This window comes from Brienomyrus brachyistius, unplaced genomic scaffold (genome assembly GCF_023856365.1).
Source record: "Brienomyrus brachyistius isolate T26 unplaced genomic scaffold, BBRACH_0.4 scaffold33, whole genome shotgun sequence".
In the NCBI taxonomy this organism is placed as follows: domain Eukaryota; kingdom Metazoa; phylum Chordata; class Actinopteri; order Osteoglossiformes; family Mormyridae; genus Brienomyrus; species Brienomyrus brachyistius.
Window position 1 is genome coordinate 736,005 of NW_026042308.1, and position 24,236 is coordinate 760,240.

At 43.7% G+C, this 24,236-nt stretch overlaps 2 protein-coding genes across 10 annotated transcripts in view; one reads left to right on the forward strand and one right to left on the reverse strand.

Annotated features, from left to right (window-relative positions):
• LOC125721467 (NACHT, LRR and PYD domains-containing protein 12-like) overlaps nucleotides 1–24,236 on the reverse strand; it is a 247,462-nt gene that overhangs the window by 214,929 nt on the left and 8,297 nt on the right. For 4 of the 6 annotated variants that reach the window (XM_048997395.1, XM_048997393.1, XM_048997397.1 and 1 more), the window contains 5 exons: nucleotides 15,885–15,948; nucleotides 15,473–15,701; nucleotides 13,142–14,852; nucleotides 1,176–1,349; nucleotides 356–529 (listed from right to left, as the gene is read on the reverse strand). In XM_048997395.1, the coding sequence (XP_048853352.1) occupies nucleotides 356–529; nucleotides 1,176–1,349; nucleotides 13,142–14,852; nucleotides 15,473–15,701; nucleotides 15,885–15,948 (2,352 nt within the window). The remainder of the gene's footprint in view (nucleotides 1–355; nucleotides 530–1,175; nucleotides 1,350–13,141; nucleotides 14,853–15,472; nucleotides 15,702–15,884; nucleotides 15,949–24,236) is intronic. The other 2 variants (XM_048997398.1, XM_048997396.1) reach the window with 2 other exon arrangements.
• Nucleotides 1–24,236, forward strand: part of LOC125721464 (NACHT, LRR and PYD domains-containing protein 12-like) — a 388,574-nt gene that overhangs the window by 133,664 nt on the left and 230,674 nt on the right. The window lies entirely within an intron of this gene.

Genomic DNA, 24,236 nt, shown 5'->3' on the forward strand with positions numbered 1-24,236 from the left:
TGCTAACCAACACAAATGTTTTGCATGGATTACAGTATATGGTTGAATGGATGTTTCCTGCTTCACTGCTTAATTATTTCTAACATGGATCGAGGGCTGATAAGATTGTGGGATATAAGGAAGTAGGAGAAGAAAACAGAAGCTGTTTGTGTTTGTTTATTATGTAACTGCTGAAAGGCATTGTGGGTTTTCTTGGTGTCCCGTTACTTTTGTGCAAAATGCATATTCTGTACTCACTACAGCTTCTCCAGTTTACAGCTGTGATCCACACTATAGGAGAAGCAGAATGACATGACTCTTCTTCACATACATGCATAAGTATCTGTAGCGTGTCAGACACACACTCTGTACTCACTTCAGCTTCTCCAGTTTACAGCTGGGATCCTCCAGTAGAGCAGAGAGCAGCTTCACTCCTGAGTCTCCTGGATGATTGTATCTCAGATCCAGCTCTCTAAGGTGTGAGGGGTTTAACTTCAGAGCTGAAGCCAGGGAAGAACAGCCTTCTTCTGTGACTCTACAGCCTGACAGCCTGCAGAGAAAGACAGAAACTCCCCAATAAATAATATCACCTCACCATTATAATTATTAAATAAATGTGATGCTCTAATAAATAATTCAAGAATTACAGTTTAGTGTCTAAGACAAGGCAGGACCCCTCCTCTCTTTCCCTTAGCTAATTGCTCACTATCTCCTCTTTAAAGTGTAGAATACCCAGTATTACTGACCTCAGTATCTCCAGTTTGTGGTTTGAAATACCCAGTAATACTGACCTCAGTACCCCCAGTTTGCAGTGTGGAATACTTAGCAATACTGACCTCAGTATCTCCAATTTACAGTGTGGAATACCCCACAATACTGGCCTCAGTATCCCTAGCTTACAGTGTGGAATATCCAGTAATACTGGCCTCAGTATCTTCAGTTTGCAGTGTGGAATATCCAGTAATACTGGCCTCAGTATCTCCAGTTTACAATGTGGAATACCCAGTAATACTGACCTCAGTATCTCTAGTTTGCAGTGTGGAATACCCAGTAATACTGGCCTCAGTATCTCCAGTTTACAATGTGGAATACCCAGTAATACTGACCTCAGTATCTCCAGTTTACAATGTGGAAAACCCAGTAATACTGACCTCAGTATCCCCAGTTTACAGTGTGGAATACCCAGTAATACTGACCTCAGTATCTCCAGTATGCAGTGTAAATCCTCCAGTGCAGCAGAGAGCAGCTTCACTCCTGAATCCTTCAGGTTATTGTCACTCAGGTCCAGCTCTCTCAGGGGGGAAGAGTTTGATCTTAGAGCTGAAGACAGCACTTCACAGTGTTTATCTATGAGATCACAGCTGTTCAGCCTGAAACAGAAAACACTTTAAGACACAGACATATACACATCCTACATATTAGTAAAATACAAAGCATTACAATAAGCATTTGTTTTCAGTATAATTAGCCGCAGAGCTTACACTTCAAAATGAGTTATAGTCTGCAGAGTGTTCTGTGCGTCCTGACAATCTGCTGCAGTCATATGATCACTAATTGTGAGTCAGTGCATCTTTGCTCAAAACTAGAGGTAAAAACATTAAGTACAAGCTATAGGAATACATAGGAACACATCAATAACAAGATGGACATGAACCCTCCCATAACAGTCAGACCAGTGCTTCCAGTGCAGTACTTAGTCATCTTTCTGCCAGGTGTCCCTACACTCGACACGTATCACTGAAAGGAGGAGATGTGAACATTCCCAGCAGCTAATGCAGCAGCAACTGGCACTTGGATTCCTGATCCCATGAGTAAAATCCTTTTTCTCCCTGTATTGTTATACCTGGGAACATGTCAAATCACCAATTACGTCTGGGCGATATGACGATATTGTCGGTAATGAGCGTAATCAGACAAGTATCCCGGTGTCGATATCTGACAGTGACTAACCGGCGATTATCATCTTTGCTGGGGAAACGCGCTTAGGCTACATACAAAGCAAGATAACAGAAGGATTCATTCATGCTTTCAGTTCAGCTTTCTAGCCTAAGATTCTGTGGCAGTTAAAAAGAAACATTGCACAGAATTTCACAAGCATTGTCCCTTGCAGTAACCATGCGTTCGCCATTCTTGTAAGTTCAGTATTGTCACATCACCAACTTCTATCTCTGAGTCAGCAGCCAGAATGTCAGTCATTCAAGTGCAGCTTTCTGGTGGGAATTTTGAGCTTCCCAACTCTCTCTCTCTCTCTCTCTCTCTGTCTCTCTCTCATCTATCTATCTGAATCAATCAGTCAATCATTATTGAAATAATACTATCAAAAAATATTATCATAAAGGACTTTAACCACTCATGTTCTCTTTAGGGGCCCCTCCCTCATAGGGGCCTCTAGCCTCAGTGTCTTCTGGGGGGAGAGACCCCCCCCCCGCCCCACAATTACTGATAATAATAAATGTGTAAAATAATAAAACTGATTATCATAGATTATTATATGCGGTGGTGAAAAGATGCGTTTTCAGCCTAGTTTTGAAAGTACTGAGACATTCAGTAGCTCTCAGGTTTTCTGGGAGAGAGTTCCAGAGTTTGGGCCCATAGTGACTAAAAGCTGCCCCCTCCCTCCCCAGCCGGGTTTTAGGAATAATCAGTAAATTACTGCCGGATGATCTGCCTGGGACATACCTTACAGTCATGTTACTGAGGCAGGACAGAGCTAAACAACGTAAATATTTACAAATTAGCAAATGAACTTTAAAATCAATCCTAGAAGCCAGAGGAAGCCAGTGCAGGGATGTGAGAGAAGGTGTGATGTGATCCCTGTGACTGGTGCGTGTTAACACTCCGCCGGCGGCATTCTGGGCCCGTTGTAGATGTGATCCCTGTTACTGGTGCGTGTTAACACTCCGCCAGCGGCATTCTGGGCCCGTTGTAGATGTGATCCCTGTGACTGGTGCGTGTTAACACTCCGCCAGCGGCATTCTGGGCCCGTTGTAGATGTGATCCCTGTGACCGGTGCGTGTTAACACTCCGCCAGCGGCATTCTGGGCCCGTTGTAGATGTGATCCCTGTGACTGGTGCGTGTTAACACTCCGCCGGCGGCATTCTGGGCCCGTTGTAGATGTGATCCCTCTGACTGGTGCGTGTTAACACTCCGCCGGCGGCATTCTGGGCCCGTTGTAGATGTGATCCCTGTGACTGGTGCTTGTTAACACTCCGCCGGCGGCATTCTGGGCCCGTTGTAGATGTGATCCCTGTGACTGGTGCGTGTTAACACTCCGCCGGCGGCATTCTGGGCCCGTTGTAGATGTGATCCCTCTGACTGGTGCGTGTTAACACTCCGCCGGCGGCATTCTGGGCCCGTTGTAGATGTGATCCCTGTGACTGGTGCGTGTTAACACTCCGCCTGCGGCATTCTGGGCCCGTTGTAGATGTGATCCCTCTGACTGGTGCGTGTTAACACTCCGCCGGCGGCATTCTGGGCCCGTTGTAGATGTGATCCCTGTGACTGGTGCGTGTTAACACTCCGCCGGCGGCATTCTGGGCCCGTTGTAGATGTGATCCCTGTGACTGGTGCGTGTTAACACTCCGCCGGCGGCATTCTGGGCCCGTTGTAGATGTGATCCCTGTGGCTGGTGCTTGTTAACACTCTGCCAGCGGCATTCTGTGCCCGTTGTAGATGTGATCCCTGTGACTGGTGCGTGTTAACACTCCGCCAGCGGCATCCTGGGCCCGTTGTAGATGTGATCCCTCTGACTGGTGCGTGTTAACACTCCGCCAGCGGCATTCTGGGTCCGTTGTAGATGTGATCCCTGTGACTGGTGCGTGTTAACACTCCGCCAGCGGCATCCTGGGCCCGTTGTAGATGTGATCCCTCTGACTGGTGCGTGTTAACACTCCGCCAGCGGCATTCTGGGTCCGTTGTAGATGTGATCCCTCTGACTGGTGCGTGTTAACACTCCGCCAGCGGCATCCTGGGCCCGTTGTAGATGTGATCCCTCTGACTGGTGCGTGTTAACACTCCGCCATCGGCATTCTGGGCCCGTTGTAGATGTGATCCCTGTGACTGGTGCGTGTTAACACTCCGCCAGCGGCATTCTGGGCCCGTTGTAGATGTGATCCCTGTGACTGGTGCGTGTTAACACTCCGCCAGCGGCATTCTGGGCCCATTGTAGATGTGAAATAGACAAGAGGGCATTACAGTAATCTATTCTACTAGAAACAAAAGCAGGTATTATTTTTCCCCAGGCAGCATATGACCCCATAACTTATGTGGAGGGACGAACGAGACAAGCACTTATGAATGTTAATTTCTGTACGAAGTAAGAAAATTGCAGACAGTCACAGCTATTAACCCCAGCCTGAGTTCTTAAAATATAAAGAAGAATTAATAGTTTTTAAAGGAACTCGGCATGACTATTAATTAGTTTTAAAAGCTTGTGCATTGTCCATTCCTACCCCTGAGCTCGGCAAAATATATTATAGGTCACCCCCCCCCCCCCCCTTTCAAGTTTCATAGTCAGGGAACCATTAACACAATTGTTATTGTGTATAGACTGCCTGGTCCCTCAACATGGCTGCGCATTCTGTTCACATCTTAAAAAAAAAAAAGAACGATAAAATTAATGTAGAGCTATAACTATTGTCTGTGCATGATTCTGCAATTCATAGTCAATAGTTACACAGACAAATTTCATAGAGGTGTGCAGCCTTGTGAAGAAGATGTGTGTGTCAGTAACGCACTCTGGCCCCATCCCTGCTAGATGTGGTGATGAAATATACAGCAGATTATCGTCGCTGCATCGCTGGCTGTCGGAATGGTGCCAGAAAAATGCCTTAGGGTTATACAGACATTTGGCAAATGTTTGGGGGTAGGTCTGGGCTTTTGAAGAGGGATGGTATTCACCCCTCGTGGGCTGGTGCTGATCTCCTGTCCAAAAGCATAGCTCATAGTCTCCAGGCAAATCGCTGACTAGCCAGAGCCAAGTCCAGGCGGCAGGCAAACCGGCATAACCGACTACCTGCTAGGTGCTTAGAGTCGTCACCTAGGGTTCATGCTACTGGGACTGTGTCTGTTCCCTGCGCTTTTAATCATGGAGGTCTATTCCACCATAGTGAATGTCATAATAACTTAATAATAATTAAACCAAATGCATTATTAGATAATAGGTGTAATGCAAGGCTAAAACTTGGACTTTTGAATGGAAGATCACTGGCTCCTAAGACACTACTAATAAATGAAATGATTACTGATTTTAGTCTTGGTCCTTATGCCTTACAGAGACCTGACTTAAACCGAATGAATTCATGGCACTAAATGAATCTACTCCAGCTGATTACAGCATAACCCTCGAGCAGATGGCAAAGGTGCTGGTGCTGCTGCAATATTTCAGTCTGACCTAGGAGTGTCTGAGCAAAGTGCTTATAGCTTTAGCACATTTGAAATTCTTCTTCTTAGTCTTGCGGGATCATCTCTTTGTAGTTCTTCACCTCCAATCACCATTGTTATTGTTTATAGACCACCTGGTCCCTAACCTCCAATCACCATTGTTATTGTGTATAGACTGCCTGGTCCCTAACCTCCAATCACCATTGTTATTGTGTATAGACCACCTGGTCCCTAACCTCCAATCACCATTGTTATTGTGTATAGACCACCTGGTCCCTAACTTCCAGTCACCATTGTTATTGTGTATAGACCGCCTGGTCCCTAACCTCCAGTCACCATTGTTATTGTATATAGACGGCCTGGTCCCTAACCTCCAATCACCATTGTTATTGTGTATAGACCACCTGGTCTCTAACCTCCAATCACCATTGTTATTGTGTATAGACCACTTGGTCCTTAACCTCTAATCACCATTGTTATTGTGTATAGACTGCAAGGTCCCTAACCTCCAATCACCATTGTTATTGTGTATAGACCACCTGGTCGCTAACCTCCAATCACCATTGTTATTGTGTATAGACCACTTGGTCCTTAACCTCTAATCACCATTGTTATTGTGTATAGACTGCAAGGTCCCTAAACACCAATCACCATTGTTATTTTGTATAGACCACATGGTCCCTAACCTCTAATCATCATTGTTATTTTGTATAGACTGCCTGGTCCCTAACCTCCAATCACCATTGTTATTGTGTATAGACCAGCTGGTCCCAAACCTCCAATCACTACTGTTATTGTGTATAGACCGCCTGGTCCCTGGAGTTTGCAAATTTCTCAACAATTCTGGTGGTCACTACTGACAAAGCCGTGAAATTAATATTCACATGGAGAATGACAGTGATCCTTTAACAACAACATTTTCTGCTATCCTAGCCTCTGTAGATATTTGTCAGAATGTAGTCGGGCTACTCATGCCTGTAACCACACCCTGGATTTGATTCTTAGCCATGGTGTCCTGGTTGAACACATATCTATTATACCTCAGAATCCTCGGCTTTCAGATCATTACTTGTTAACGTTTGATATACAGTATAGCCTCCCTTCGGCTCCAGGTCCAAAGTATAGTATCAGATGTTCCATTGGCTCATTAACTATAACAGCGTTTCTCAACCAACTTCCACAGTCCTTCAGCCTTACATCTGAAGCCCCGTGTGAAAATGAACCTGAACGGGTAACTGTGCACATGGAGAAATCGCTTCGCAGCACCTAGATCTTGTAGCTCCACTTAAGAAGATAAAGCATAGAGATAAGAAACCTGCCCCCTGGTGCTTTGATCATACGCGTAACTTAAACAGGCTTCACGCAAGCTAGAGCGCAAATGGGGCTCAACTAAACTAGAAGTTTTCAGATCTACCTGGAAAGAGCCTCTCTAAGTACAGACTGCGAGGTCTGTGTACCTCTCCAGACTCATGGAAGAGAACAAAAATAATCCTAAATTCCTATTTGAATCTCTGTCTAGGTTAACATTAGGTTAAACATTAAACTCACAAGTCTCACAAGCTTTTATGAGTAATGACTTTATTACATTTGTAATGGTAAAATAAAGATTATACAGACCATCCAGTGCACGTCTGTAGCTACATACAGCTGCCAGCCTCCTGCTAGTCCTATGCATACTGATAATGACACCTTTGAATCTTTCCTTCTTATAAAACAATCAGAACTTTTGAGCTTAGTTTCCTCCTGCAAATCCTCTACTAGCCTCTTAGACCCAATTCCTACAAAATTCTTGAAGGAGATTCGACCACTGATTAGCACCACCCTGTTAAATGTGTTAGACTCGTCTCTTAGGCTTGGATATGATCCAAAACCTTTTAAAATAGCTGTTATTAGACCTATTCTAAAGAAAGTAAATCTTGAACCTAGTGATTTAGGAAATTATAGGCCAATCTCCATTCATTTCAAAGATCCTGGAAAAGCTGTTGCTTGCCAGTTGTCTTCTTTCCTACAGAAAAATAATGCTAATGAATTATATCAGTCTGGCTTTAGACCAAACCACAGCACAGAAACAGCTTCAGTCAAAGTAGTGAATGATTTGCTTATGGCTTCTGACAGTGGCTGTATATCTGTGTTGGTATTACTAGACTTAACTGCAGCATTCGATACTGTGAACCATAATATCCTCTTGGAGCGGCTAGAATCTGTGGTTGGCATTAAGGAGACAGCCCTCTCTTGGTTTGGCTCCTGTTTAACTGATCATTATCAGCTTGTCAACATGAACAATGAATCTTCCAAGATCACTAAAGTTAAATATGGTGTAGTATCACACACACACATACGACAGGGCTGAGATTCCAGGCTGCCTGAGACAAGGCCTAGTCTGGTATGAGAGGTACTCGCTGGCCTGGGCACGAAAGGGGGGGTCAGTGACCCCACAAACACACAAACACAGATGCACACACACGGCTCATACACACACACACCACACACACTCATACAGATAATAAGGGAGGAATTCCATCTTTTATGGCACAAAGATTTAGGGACCTACAGACAGCAGAGTGGACCTCAAAGACAGGGGCCCCTCAACTTGGCACGTAACCCCCTCCCCAGACATCCTGCCTTACATACCACAGATTCACCCAACACCCTAAAGAAAGTTTTTTTTTTTAAGTTCGGCCTTTGTATTCCCTATATATTGATTTACTCATGACTACTAGTCTCGATACCCAGATAGGTTATGTTTGTGTGTCCTTAGACAATCTTAGTGTTCAGCTACCCCTGCATACATGCTCTCATGATTATCCCAGAGGAATCTTGAAAATTAAATAATGTAACCAGGTATCTTAGTGTGGCTCCTAACTATCAGAGGTTCTTTCTTTCTTTGTTTAACAACCCCCCCTTTTCCACATTCCTCTGTGGCCCTCATCTGATCTTTGTGGTCCATTAGCACGTCTTTGTCCTCTACTGTTCTGCAGTAAAAGACTGAATTAATGTGTATATTATCGATTCTGGAGAGTATATAATTAGGATAAGCCACACCAACCAAAATATGTTGTTCCCAGATGTGCAATTTAAATTGGTATGACCACAAACTAACGGCCACATCTATCTAAGGGTAAGATGTACTGTTTAAATGTGAATATGTAATGTAATGTCTCTACAAATGATCCAAAGTAGCAACCTCTGTTGATGTATATGGATGGGATTTATTAACATGCATAATATCATAAATTGTTAATTAATACAGATTGTATGAGGTGTGACCCCCCCAGGCTGGTATGGCATGTTTGGTGTTAATCTGATGGAAAATCACTCCTGATTCCAAATCTGGTCAGTGGTTACCATGAAACTGTATGTATCAAAAGGTACACCAGTTTAATGAAAATCATCGGTAAAGTGGTACCAGTCTAGTCATAAATCCCAAAAGGACTGAAACAGACACCCCTCTGAAAACCTGCCAACTAGATGATCAGCCATTGCTTCAGGTGTCGAATTCCTGGTCACCCCTATTCATGAACTTTAAACCATATAACATGGCACCTCAGAACAGAGCAGGGGGAAGAAGAGAGAGGAGCAAAGGAGAACATCAGCCCCGCAGAGGGAGGAGAAGAGAAGCCCCGGGAGAAGAGCAGCCCATGAGAAGCCCTCCTGAAGCCTGCTGGTGAAGGCCTGCTACCCAACAGAGAACTGCAACCAAGACAGAGCCTTTCACCTTAAAGCTTCACAAGGAGAGAGAATCCAAAGGGCTCCACTCCAACAACCGCTCCAGACGCCGCGCCTCCTTGGGTGCTACCATTCCCTCAGCTCATCACCTCTGCAACCTACTGCCAAGACCCCCTCCACTCTGCAAACAAGTAAACCAGCTTCCTTTCATACTAACAACCTAAGCTGTTCTGTTAGCCTGCTTTATGACTTTAGGGTCGTGTTTCCAGAAACTGTGCTTGCTTTGCAGAACAGTATTTCCCTTTTAAGGTTACCCATTTTAAATCTGGTGTAGGATCACACATGCACATATCACAGAGCTTATTCCAGGTGGCTTGAGACAAGGCCTACCCTGGTACGAGAGGCACACATTGGCCTAGGCCTTAAAGGGGGTTCGTGACCCCACACTCACAGACACACAGATAACAAGGGAGGCCAGCACTCCAACTTTTATTGCTCAAAGTTTTACCGACCTACAGACAGCAGAGTGGACCTCAAGGACAGGGGTCCCTCGACTTGGCACACAACCCCCTCCCCATACATCCTGCCTTACATACCACTCACCCAACACCCTAAAGAAAGTTTCTTTTAAGTTTGGCTGTTGTATATCTGTATATTTATTTACCCATGACTACTAGTCTCAATATACAGACAGGTTATGTTTGCAATGTGCCCTAACTTTAAAAGATTCTTTTTCTTTGGCTGACTAACCTTCCCCCCTTTTCTTTTCCACATTCCTCAGCAGCCCTTATCTGATCTTTGTATTCTACCATGCCTACCTAAGGGTAAGATGTGCTGTTGGAATAAGAATATATCATATAATGTCTGTATAAAGGGTAACCTCTGATTGAGGTGCAACCTAGACCACTTAGACCAGGGACTGGTGTGAGTAATATAACATAATGACATAATAAGTAATCATTAATTAATCATTACAGATGGTATTCGGTGTGAACCGCTAGGCTGGTGTGGCATGTTTGGTATCAATCCGATGGAAAATCACTCCAGTTTTACACCACTTCAGCCTCTTCATTGAGTGCTCACAATAGTCCCTGCCTCTGTGCAATTTGGCTACTGAGCTCTAAAACCTCAAACTCGACTGAAATATCGTGAGACTCCCTCTCATTGGACGTGAGGGGAGCTTCGCTACCGACCGTTTACATTACCTGGTGATGCAGCTCGCTGGATGAGCCTTCTAACCCAGGTTACTAAGCGATACTGGTAACTAGTGAATCCCATGTAAGTCTCACATTAACAGACTCACGGGGATTAATTCAAATGTAATTAATTTCAAAACATATTGGTGGAGATATTAACATTTACCTGAGCTAAATATTCCTACAATGGTGTCTCACAGGGATCAGTGCTGGGCCCGCTACTGTACACTGTATATATTGGTCACATTATCAGAAATCATGGTGTTGGGTTTCATTGTTTTGCTGATGATACACAGTTATATATATCTGTTAAGCCGGATGATGCATCACAGCTCTCGGTTAGAAGACTGTCGACTAGATATCCGGTGCTGGATGGTAAATAATTTCTTTATGTTAAAGACAGAAAAACAGAAGTACTGTTAACTGGTCCGAAGGCGACTCAAAATAAGTTTGACAACCTCAACCTTGGTGGTCTTCCTACCCAACCTGACACAGTGGTCAGAGATCTTGGTGTTCTGCTTGATTCAGATTTATGTTTCGATGCTCACATAAAAAGCATCACTAAAGCTGTGTTCTATCATGTACGGAACCTCGCCAAGCTTCGGAAGATGCTCTCCTTTCATGAAGCGGAAACACTAACACCTTTATAACTTCCAGGCTGGATACTGTAATGCCTTCCTTTCTGGGTGCCCATCTGGATCCTTATATAAACTTCAGCTGGTATAAAATGCAGCAGCCAGAGTTCTTACAAACACTAATAAATGTGATTATATTAGCCCTGTTCTATGCTCCCTTCATTGGCTTCTAGTTAAGTCTCTGATTAACTACAAAATACTGCTATTGATTTATAAAACACTGAATGGCCTTGCACCAGAATACCTTAGTAACCTGGTGGCCTTATACAACCCTCCTCGCTTTCTTACATTATAAAGAGCAGGATATCTGTTAGTACCCAGGGCAGAAAGAGCTACGGCAGGCTGCAGAGCTTTCTCTTATAGAGCTCTTCAGCTGTGGAATGGTCTTCCAGTGGATGTGCGGGATTCAGGCTGACTTTCAATATTCAAGTCTAGACTAAAAACACACCTGTTTAGTTTAGCTTGTAGGGACTCTAGTTCTAGCTCTAGCTAACTGCTCACTCCCAGTCAGACCTATAGTGTGAGGTGTAGAGCTGGGTGGGTATCGATGCCATTGGCTTTGGATAAACTGAATTGTCGGTCTGTCACTTTAGCTACACACCCCCTTGTGGAATTGGAGTGCTGACATTCAGGGACTCCCCATGCCTGCGTTCCCACCTGCCTCTCCCTCCTACTTATGCTGCCATAGCCATATCTGCCGGAGCTTACATACTGCACTCACCTAACTGTTTGCACTGCCTCTAGTCTCCCCTACTTTGGCTAACTGCACATTTTATTTCTCCTACTCCCCCTGGGCTGTGCTGCCTGGAGACCCCACATTTTTAAGATATCCTGTCTACCCTGCTGCAGGTCTCCACTACCTGTGAGTCCTTCCGGCCTGCTCACCCTTCTGCCTGTGACATCTTCCCTGTTTACCCTGCTGCCGTACTACTGTTCGCCCCCCCATCTGAAGCAGCTCCAGCACTTGCCTGTCATCACCTCCCTGCCCCCCGCTTTGTGACTGAAATGTTAAGATTGGGATAATGTGAATTAGGACTTTGCCATCTTGATCATTTGACTTCCTCTGCTGCCCCCTGGAGGATGGGCTCCCCCTTTGAGTCTGGTTAGGGTTAGGGCTTCCTCTGCTGCCCCCTGGAGGATGGGCTCCCCCTTTGAGTCTGGTTAGGGTTTCCTCTGCTGCCCCCTGGAGGATGGGCTCCCCCTTTGAGTCTGGTTAGGGTTAGGGCTTCCACTGCTGCCCCCTGGAGGATGGGCTCCCCCTTTCAGGCTGGTTCCTCCCAAGGATTCTTCTTTCTAGGGTAATTTTCCTTGCCACTGTCCCCTCTGACTTGCTCACTGGGGGTTTTGGGCAGGGATGCTGTAAAGTGCTTTGAGATGATGTAATGTTGTGAAAACACACTATACAAATAAAACTGTACTGAACTGAAATTGCATTCAGTGTTTGGTGGGGGGGGGGGGATCTCAAAATGAGATCTGAACCAGCAACCTTCCGCTCATGGACACAGAGTCCGAGCCCAAAGAGTCACGCACCACACCCAGTATTTACAGAAATGCTTCCTACAGCATCCAGAACTGAAATGAATATGAGTGGTTTTCCCACTATTAATGAAAACTGGACCATTCTGTATGATGCTGTATCTTTGGTTATTTGTTACACAAAGGATGGTCGTGGAAATCTTGTCTTTTTTGTTTTTACTACATCACTACCTTCAGTTAATATAAACCAGATTAAAAAGGAACCTTGTTGTTAAAAGAGGGGAAATAAATTTTATATATATACATATTAATTTTATATTTTTAACAATGTTTATCTATCTCTGCCGGACTAGATGTGCCATCACATCCTCAGCCAGGTGCAGCTGAGGCCAGCAGAGGGCGCCAGTGAGCAGCCAGAGACAGCAGTCATACGGAAGCTCCCAGCTCTGGGCTCCATCACATGAACACGCCTGCTGACAATAACACTCACATACCACTGATACACCTTGTGGATAAAGAGCCCTCACTGTTTCTATAGCAGGTTAGGATGCTGTGCTGTGATCAGGAGGCAAACTGGATGGGAATGGAAATGTAGTAACAAACAAAAAGTGACATCACTACCTTCAGTCATTATAAAGTCTGTGGTCAAGATTAGCTACTGCTGTACAATCAGCTATAGCTGTGATTATCAAAATAAAACCCAGTTAATCCATGAGGAGAAATATATAATATATATTACACATTTCAAACAATATTCATGTATCACTGCCAGACCAGACATGATTTCCCATCCCCACGTCACTTACAGAGCCGTCCTGGAGTTCTTGACCACAGGCAGCAGCCTGCAGTGCTGTTTATCCGATCTGATGTATTTCTTCAGATCAAACACATCCAGCTCCTCATCTGACATCAGCATCACAAAGGCCAGAGCTGAGTACTGTGCAGGTGAGAGGTCATCTACTGAAATGTATCCTGAATTCAGGTATCTTTGTACTTCCTCTACTAGAGAATTGTCACCCAGCTCAGTCAGACAGTGGAACAGGTTGATGATCCTTTCTGGAGATAAATTCTCCTGTATTTTCTCCTTGATGTATTGGACTGTTTCCATAATGGTATGTGAGCTGATTCTTGTCGGCCCCAGTAGCCTTTGTAACAGAGTCTTACTGGAGTCTGTTGAGAGGCCCAGGAGGAAGCGGAGGTAGAGGTCCAAGTGTCCATTCTTGCTCTCTAATGCCTGATTCACTGCAGTCTTCAGCAGGTCAGCTGATGAGTTTGACAGAAACACATATAAAGCAGCGAGATACTCCTGGATGCTCAGATGCACAAAGCAGTACACCTTCTCCTGGTACAACCCATACTCCTCTTTAAAGACTTCTGTGCACACTCCAGAGTAAACTGAAGTTTCAGTGACATCAATGCCATTCTCTGACAGATCTTGCTCATAAAATATAAGATTTCCTTTCTCCAGGTTGTCAAAAGCCAGTTTACCAAGTTTTAAAAGGAATTCCTTGCTGTATTCTTTAGGCTTAGTTTCTTGGTTTTTCATATACTTGTCATTTTTTAAACTTGTCTGAAAGATCAGGAAGTGAGTGTACATTTCAGTCAGAGTCCTTGGAATTTCTCCCCTGTCAATCTCACTAAAAAGCCTCTTAAGCACAGTGGCTGAAATCCAGCAGAACACAGGTATGTGGCACATGATGAAGAGGCTCCTTGATGATTTCACATGTGTGATAATCCTGCTGGCCAGGCTCTCATCATTAAATCTCCTCCTGAAATACTCATCCTTCTGGGCATCACTGAACCCTCGTATCTCTGTCACCTGGTGGACACACTTAGCAGGTATCTGATTGGCTGCTGCTGGCCGGGAGGTTATCCAGAGGAGAGCGGATGGGAGCAGATTCCCCTTAATGAGGTTAGTCAACAGCACATCCAGTGACATTTTCTTTGTTACATCAAACCAGCTCTCATTGTTCTGAAAATCCAGAGGAAGGCGACACTCATCCAGACCATCAAAGATGAACAAGACTTTGGAGCTAAACAGGTCAGTGGATTGAAATGATTTCAGTTCTGGGACAAAGTGGTGAAGCAGTTCAATCAGACTGTATTCACTCTTAATCAAATTCAGGTCCCGGAAAGGAAGAGCAAATATGAAGTGAACATCCTGGTTTGCTTTTCCTTCTGCCCAGTCGAGAATAAATTTCTGCACAGAGACTGTTTTCCCGATACCTGCCACCCCTTTAGTGAGTACAGTTCTGATAGGTGTCTCACGCCCACATAAGGGTTTAAATATATCATTGCACTTGACTGTAGTATCTTCTGTTCGCCTTTTCTTGGATGCTGTTTCAATCTGTCTCACTTCATGTTCATCATTGACTGCTCCAGTTCCGCCTTCAGTTATGTAGAGTTCTGTGTAAATCTCACTGAGAAGTGTTGGCTGTCCTTCCTTAGCTTTCCCTTCAAATACACACTCAAATTGCTTCTTAAGTTTAGCTTTGATTTCCTGTAGCATGAGCTTTCCTGAAAAGAAATGAGAGGAAAATGCACTAATTCTCACCATGATCCTGACCAGTATGAGGAAGAATATTTTCCAAAAACACACTTCTTCAAACATACATATCCAGATATTTCCCTGTGACTGTGAATGTGAAACTGAAAGTTTTATCATGCGTATTTTACTGGAACACCGCATACAGGACCGTGAATAAGCCTTAGGCAGCCAAAGGAAATGTTTAAAGCCATTTATCTGGGTAGTAAGTGTATATCTGCTCAGAACCAAAAAAAAACACAAAACCCCTTTTCATTTCCCAAACCTCTCCTCAGGGGCACCACAGCCAGTCCATGTATTTGTTAAATTTCACCACCAGCTCACTTCATGAATTAATTAAATTAATTTAAAACTCAAGGAGATATTGATCAGCCACATAAGCTGTGTTAGTGGTCAAGTAAAAAAATACATGGATATACTGCATGAAATATTAGGCTGATGTTGGGAGAGGTTCTGAAATGGCAAACACACTTTGACATACATATTATAGTAGTTCTACACCAACATGAAGACCATTTAAACATCCTTTTCTTTGGCTGCCTAAGACTTTTAGACAATATTGTACATGTACATAATGTTATAAAGTTCTTACTCTTGTCCAGCAGGTCAGCAAGATCATCTTGCTTCATGGTCCTCAGGATGTACAGTGTGATCTTCAGAGCTACCTCTCTAACACTGGTCTTCTGCATCTGACCATCACTGTCCAGGTCATTGTCCTCCTCCAGCTGAGGCTCAGAGCATTCTGGGTAATTCTGATCTAGGTACCTCACAAATGTCTTCAGTTCCTCCTTTAGGAACTTCATGGCTTTTTCCTCTAGTGACTAAAATAAACAGTCAGAGTTAATTATTGCTACTTACACCAAACCTTTTCAGAGTTTCACTTGTGAATCATAGATTAAAACATATTTTCTTTAAGATGATGAATTTCTTATTGTACAGCTGTATAAAATATAAGCTAATTAACATAACAGCCAAGAAAATATATATCAGCAATAAATACAAACCTTCAATATGGATGATAAACCCGATTTATCATGTAGATCTGAACTGCAATCTTCCATTTGGTCTCTGTGAATTAGGCAGAAACATAAAGACACAAATGTAACAGAAAGACTGAAAAGTTCCCCATTAAAATTGCTGTTACTGCAGATAAAGAATAACACTGTGGTATATTACAACACCAATTCCAAAAAGTTGGACATTGTGCAAATTGTAAATAAAAACAGAATGCAATGATATGGAAATCTCATAAACCCGTATTATATTCACAACAAAGCATAGAAAACATATCAGATGTTTAAACTGAGACATTTTGCTATTTCATGAAAAATATTGGCTCATTTTGAATTTCATGACAGCAACACATCTCAAAAAAGTTGGGATGGAGGCAATAGGAGGCTGGAAAAGTTTGTGGTACAAAAACCCAACAGCTGGAGGAACAATTTGCAAATAATTAGGTCAATTGGCAACAGGTGAGTAACATGACTGGGTATAAAAAGAGCATCTTAGAGTTGCAGTGTCTCTCTGAAGTAAAGATGGGCAGAGGGTCACAATACCCCTAATACTGCACTGACAAATAGTGGAGCAATTTCAGAAAGAAGTTCCTCAGTATAAAACTGCAAAGAGGTTGAATATTTCATCATCTACAGCACATAATGCAATCAAATGATTCTGAGAATCTGGAGAAATCTCTGTGAAAAACCAGACTAGATGCCTGTGATATTTTGGCCCTTAGGCAGCACTGCATCACAAACAGGCATGATTCTGTAATGGAATCACTAAATAGGCTCAGGAATATTTCCCACAAACATTGTCAGTGAACACAATTCGCGCTGCCATGCACAGATGCCAGTTAAAACTCTATCATCCAAAGAAGAAGCCGTATATGAAGATGATCCAGAATCACGACGTCGTCTCTGGGCCAAAGCTCATTTAAAATGGACTGCGGCTGAGTGGAAAACTGTTCTGTGGTCAGTCGAATCTAAATTTGAAATTCTTTTTGGAAACCAGGGACACCATGTCATCCGGACTAAAGAGGAGAAGGACCACCCAGCGTGTTATCAGCACTCAGTTCAAAAGCCAGCATCTCTGATGGTGTGGGGGTGCATTAGTACATATGGCAGGGGCAGCCAGCATCTCTGATGGTGTGGGGGTGCATTAGTACATATGGCAGGGGCAGCCTGCATATCTGGAAAGGCACCATCAATGCTGAAAGGTATATCCAGGTCCTAGAGCAACAGATGCTCCCATCCAGACGACGTCTCTTTCAGTGAAGACCTTGCATTTTCCCACATGACAATGCCAAACCACACACTGCATCAATTACAACATGATGGATTCGTAGAAGAAGGGTCCGGGTACTGAACTGGCCTGCCAGCGGTCCAGATCTTCCAGCCATTGAGAACATTTGGTGCATCATAAAACTAAAAATATGACACAGAAGATCTAGGACAGTTGAGCAACTAGAATCCTGTATCAGACAAGAATGAGACAACATTCCTCTCCCAAAACTCAGACAACTGATCTCCTCAGTCCTCAGACATTTACAGACTGTTGTTAAAAGAAGAGGAGATGCCACACTGTGGTAAACATAGCCTTGTCCCAACTTTTGTGAGATGTGTTGCTGCTGCGACATTCAAAATTTTTCCTTACGATGATGCATTTTCTCAGTTTGAACATTTGATGTGTTTTCTGTTCTGTTATGAATAAAATACAGGTTCATCAGATTTCCATATCACTGCATTATGTTTTTATTTACAATTTGCAGAACGTCCCACCATTTTCGGAATTGGGGTTGTAGTTTGGAAAGATGTATCTGCCATGTTAAGCTTTATTCACTGGGGCGGCTTCCTGATTTTCTCATGACAGCAGAAGAGAACCAGTGACATCAGGCTCCAGCACACAGAGACACAGCAGACAGGAAGGACAGTTTTCTATGCAGCCCTTTGTACCCAGTGACATTTACAGTGATTCACTTGATTAGCAGAGCTAAATACCATCATTTGATTCACAATCCTCAGTCAAGAAACTGGTTAAATAGTTTGTTGGTTAAATTCAGCACCTACAGGGCTACTGGGCCGAATCTGTCCTTCAGCACCTACAGGGTTACCACCCCCCCCCCCCCCAGAGTGAGCACACTTCTTCCTATGCAACCAGCAAACAGTGAATCCCCACTAGCTGCGGCGATATTGTTGCCTAATTATGATGAAAAATTTAACATCATCATCCTGCATCTGTTCTCCATCCCAGTGGACATAATGTGAATGATGTCATCAGCGTGCGCCACTCCCTTTACAATGCCCTACTGTATTACAGAATACTAACCGCTTCAGGGATCATCGTTTGTCTGTCAGCCAGCAGCAGTGAGGGAAAACATACACACAGCTGTCCATGAACTCAAGTGCTGGTGATGCTGCCTCAAACCTTCAGAACGTTCTTATCCCATTAGGATGTGATGGGGATGTGCTGACCGGGGACAGGGGGAAGCGTGAGAGCGGGTGGGAAGGGGAGCGAGCAGTATGAGTGGAGGCAGGCCTCTCAGCTTACACCACCCAGCTGTCCATGAACTCAAGTGCTGGTGATGCTGCCTCAAACCTTAACTGGCCCAGCTGTGCATGCAGGGCAGGCAGCTTGAGAGCTGACAGGGCCTGGAGAGCCTACGCGCTTTAGGAGTTCCGACTTATGCAGCCGCCTCCATCTGCTTAATCGGACCGGATGCTAGTGAACGTCAGCACAGCCAAAGTCGGAACACTCTGGGTCACTCTCCCTGGCCATAACGCTGTGGGCCAAGCCTTCTGGGGGTGTTACACGAAGCAGGATTAAGGGAAAATCAGACTTATTTCGACAAGTCTGGCTCATTTAAGTGGGAATTCCTTTCCATCAACGTGTCTTAAATTAATCCCTGCTGAGCTACCATGGCAACTTATAGTAGGTGAGTGAACAAGGTTGATCCAGACCAGGTTAACTGACTGCTTAGTTAAGCGTTGTCTCAAAGAATGTCCAACGTGTAGGACCAGATTCCCAAAACATTGTACCGTCGGGCGAAATTCCGCGATCTCACTACTAATGTTGTGTAACAAATATAATAAAGCCTATTAAAAAAATCACATTCCAAAACTCAACATTCCAATTAATTCCAAAATAATTCAAGTAAAAGCGTACCCATGTTAGAAAGGTCAAACATGAAATGCAATAACTCAAACTGAAAAAAAATGTTAAAATAATATGAACAGGAAGATATTTTTATATTTTGTTTAGTCACTGTCTGATTTGAAAGTTTATTAGTAAAATAGCAAAGACAATATACGGTTATTTGTACACAACATTTCACACTTATGCGACTGAAAGTATTTTATGGAGATTAAAAAATGCAGAATAACATTATCAAGTAAGAATGACACATGAACTCAACCCAGAAGGTTCCCCGTTGACTATGGGGATCGAGCCAGGAACTTTCGCGGAGTAAGGCAACAGGATAAACCACTGTACCACCATGCCACTGTACTGGACACTTGTAACATTTACATAACTTACACATTTAGTCTGTCTGCAATTCATTGCCAAGCCAACTCCCTTGCTGTGTTTATGGCCACAGTATTGCCTTTTTTAGCGACTACATCATTGTATTTTTCATACAGCTCCATCAGCAGCATTTGTTCTGCAGCGGAAAGAAACACCGCTCTCGTTTTACACACTTTCCAACTGAATTGGTTCATCCATTCATTCAGTTTCTTAAATATCTCGGGTATATGCACTAAGTGAGACTATGCAAGTCTGTCTTGTATGAGCTTTGATTAATTAAAGCTGAACTGCGTTAGTGGAACGACATGAGGCTACATTTAGAGATGGAGCTAGTTTGAGTCTGACTTTTTCGGGAAAGTCTGGCTTTATTTAGCTACTTTCATGAAATACCCCCTTGAGGCCCATGGGGTATTTTCCGTACGTCGCTTAAATCATCCGAGATCAGATGCCTCATCCTGGATGAGTTAATGCCAGTGAGACTCATCTGGGATAAGTTAGTTTTTCAAACGCTGTGTAGTAGATTAGTCTCGCTGGATCCATTCGTCCGAGATGATTCTGCGCGCCTGCGCTGCTTGAAAAACCCATATACATCGAGAATAGACACCTTCATCGGCAAGTCTCTCATTGGGTTCTGCAAAACATCAAAAAACAGGCCGCAATTTTTCATGCAATCCGAGCAGGACCTTTTATTAGAGGATGTAAATAACCCCAAGGTTTGACACAAGACTAATTAATGTTACAAAACATATCGAGGTGCGTATTGCATATTTTTTTATATACGTTTGTATTCTGTATTCATTTGTATGCATTCATTTATACTTATGTAGTTTTATTTAGTGGGACCCCTTTTTTTGAGGGACTTCCGTTTTTTTCGGTTACCAGAACATCGTTAAGCTAAGCGGAGAACGTGTTTGTCTTTTGCTTTATGATATTTTGTAAATGGTTTAAGCCCCACCCCCCCCCTGGTAAAGGCACAAGCTCTTACGTTGGCTACGTTTTTTTTTGGTAATTAATTTATTTTAAATACATCAGTCATGTCTTTCGGCCATAAATCCGGAGGGGAATGCTGCAGTAAGAGCTTTACCTTCGCCCGCCACAGTGCGCTGCTGACGGATTTCACGGGGTGACTGCTTAAGGAGCAGTGAGATGCGGACGGCGTGATGGTCAGAGAATTCGGTAAGGAATAAAATCATATTAATATGGAAAATATTCAAGAACAAATACAAAATATAGGGAAGGAAATCCAGGAATGTAAAAGCTTATTACTCGAAAAGGAAGTAGAAGGTACTGCAAGACTGGAATTAATAAAAAGAATTAAAAGTAAAGAGAAAATAATGGCTGAATTTACGTGTAAAAAAAGGGAAGCTGAGGAATTGCCTCGGCATTCTGAACGTCCAAAGGTTATAATGGAGAAAATGCATGCTTAGCAAAGGGAGGAATTGTGTAAAAAAGAAAAAAAAGTTGCTTAGCTTATATAAACATTGGAAAATTCTGTTACGTAAATCAAGGGAAGAATTAAAAGAAAACATATCAGAAACTAATCTGGCCAATATAGCAGATATCCTTGAAAGGGAAAAGAATGATCTTATGAAAGTTTATGGAGAAATAAGGGAATGTATCACACCGACTAATGAATTATCAAGATTCACGCATGTGAAGCTGTAACTAATGACATAATTAAAATTGTGTACGAAAGGTTGACTGCAGTAGATGGAGATTTTGAGGCCGATCTTGAAGGTCGTCGTCTGCATCAACTGTCAGTGTCTGACTATGCTCACTCAGTATATGGCGCTGCCTCCCAGTCAGTCGCCAGTCACCACTCAGAGTACTCTAGTATATCTGCGATAAGGGCAGAAGCAGCTGCAGAGCTTGCAGCAAAGGAGGCAGAGTATAAAATAGCCCAAGCAGAAAGAAAGCAACAAGAAAAGATAAGAATACTAGAGGAGCAACACAGAAAAGAATTAGAAGGCCAGAGATCTGAATTAGAAAATCTGCATGCTGAAAGGCATATAGAGGTTGCTCGTGCCAGATTACAAGCCTATGACAGAGAAATTAAACATGAAATGGATGGCCAGACCTTTAAGTTTGACTGCAACACACAAAGCACCTATAATAGACGTTAACCTTCACATGATGTCACAACACCATCCCTCACTGATGTGTCTTACCTGGCTCAAGCTATTCAGAACAGCAAAGCCGTTAACAGGCTCCCAATGCCAGAGCCTGCTGTGTTTAACGAGGATCCAATTCATTTTATTGAATGGAAGGCATCCTTTATGTACTCATTCAGAGTACAGGTATCTCTTCAGCAGATAAGCTGTATTACCTTAAGAAATATATCAGTGGTCGTAATAAATGTTCATAAATGTCTTGAGGGCACGTTCTACGGAAGTGATGATGAGGCATAAAAAGATGCTTGGAATAAGCTTGGTCAGCGATACGGTCAGTGATACGGTCAGCCATACGGTCAGCCATACGGTCAGTGATACGGTCAGCCATACGGTCAGCGATACGGTCAGCCATATGGTCAGTGATACGGTCAGCCATACGGTCAGCGATACGGTCAGCCATACGGTCAGCCATACGGTCAGTGATACGGTCAGCCATACGGTCAGCCATACGGTCAGTGATACGGTCAGCCATACGGTCAGCGATACGGTCAGCGATACGGTCAGCCATATGGTCAGTGATACGGTCAGCCATACGGTCAGCGATACGGTCAGCGATACGGTCAGCCATATGGTCAGCGATACGGTCAGCCATACAGTCAGCCATACGGTCAGTGATACGGTCAGCCATACGGTCAGCCATACGGTCAGCCATATGGTCAGTGATACGGTCAGCCATACGGTCAGTAATACGGTCAGCGATATGGTCAGCCATACGGTCAGCGATACGGTCAGCGATAAGGTCAGCGATAAGGTCAGCCACACGGTCAGCCATACGGTCAGCCATACGGTCAGCGATACGGTCAGCCATACGGTCAGCCACACGGTCAGTGATACGGTCAGTGATACGGTCAGCCATACGGTCAGTGATACGGTCAGCCACACGGTCAGCCATTCATCATCCAAAGGGCATTTCTGGAGAGGCTCTCAAAATGGCCACAAATACGGTCCAAAGATGCTGAAGGTTCTACGAACATTTTCTGATTTTTTTAAATGCCTGTTTGCAAGCTATGCCTCATGCAAAGGGCCTAGACATACTGAGTGACTGTGGGGAAAATCAAACATTAATTCAGAAGCTACCTGACTAGTTAGCATTGCGCTGGAATCGTCGGGTTACGGTAGCCCTCATGGAAGGTGGCGAATTCCCATCTTTCCAAGACTTTGCCAAATTCATATGTAGCTCCCACAAAGGCGACCACCATACCAAGGCTAGCATTATCAGTGGCAGTAGTCTCAGTTACAGTCAGCAATATGCTTAGAGAAGAGCTTAGCTATTCGAATGTGGCAGACTCCAAACTACTCAAAAGTAGTTCTGGGCAATATAAATAATGATGCATGACTCTTTCACACGTTTGTAGCCAATAGGGTTCAGACAATTCGCCACAGTACAAATCCTCAACAATGGCTTTATGTCTCAACAGAAGAGAATCCATTAGACACTGCCTCTAGAGGGAAAACCATAAATGAGTTGTTTTCCTCAAATTGGTTTAGTGCTTCTGTGTTCCTCTGGAAACAGGAAACACCGATAATAACAGATGTAGTATTGGAACCTCTCATAGGTGATCCAGAGGTGAGAAGAACTGGAACACTGCATACAGCGGTGTAGTGCTGCTGACCGCTTGTCCGAGTTCTCATCATGGTTGCAGGCTACTAAGGTCATTTCATGCCTTTTGCGAGGAGTTAAAGGAAAAATAAATGGCCCCGCTAATGTAAGTGCATTGGAAAGTGCAGGGCGTGTCATGGTCAAACACCTCCAAAAGCAGGTGTACAAACAAGAAATAAAGTTACTGAAGAAGGGAGGTCGGCTGCCAGATCATCCCAAGGTGCAGCACCTACAGTAGATGCCTTTTTAGATGCAGATGGCAGAATCAGGGGGGGAGGAAGGCTCAGTCGATCATCCTTCTCCAACTTACTCAGACACTCAGTGATCTTATCAAAAAACCATCATCTGACTAAGCTGATAATTAGTCATTATCATGAAAGAGTAAAACATCAAGGCGAGGGCTTTACCATCAATGAAATCAGATCCAATGGCTATTGGACTCCTGGAATAAGCAGAGCAGTTGCATCTTTTATCCGGCAGTGTGTCACTTGCCAGAGACTCAGAAGACCTCCAGAAGGTCAAAGGATGAGTGACCTTCCAAAGGAAGGTGTAGAGCCCTCCCCACCTTTCTCATAGTGTGGCATGGACTGTTTGGTCCCTTTACCACTAAAGAGGGATGAAAGCAGCATAAAAGATATGGTTTGCTTTTCACTTGCTTCTGCTCACGAGCGATCCATAGTGAAATGTTAGAGGATGTGTCCACTGATGCCTTTATAAATGGTCTGAGATGTTTCATTGCAGTTCGTGGTGCTGTTCGACAAATCTAATGTGATCAAGGCACCAACTTTGTGGGGGCAAAGAACGAATTGAACAAAGCTTTACAAGAACTTGACACTCCCGGACTCACCACCTTTCTATCCGAAAACCATTGTGATTTTGTTTTCAACGCACCTCACTCCTGTCACGTCGGAGGTGTGTGGGAGTGCCAGACAAGGACCATAAGGAGTGTGTTGAACTCCACATTATCATTGGCCTCTTGCAGACTCAATGATACTTCTCTGCGAACGTTGTTTTATGAAGTCATGGCTATAGTCAACAGTCTCCCACTTACTGTGGACAACCTG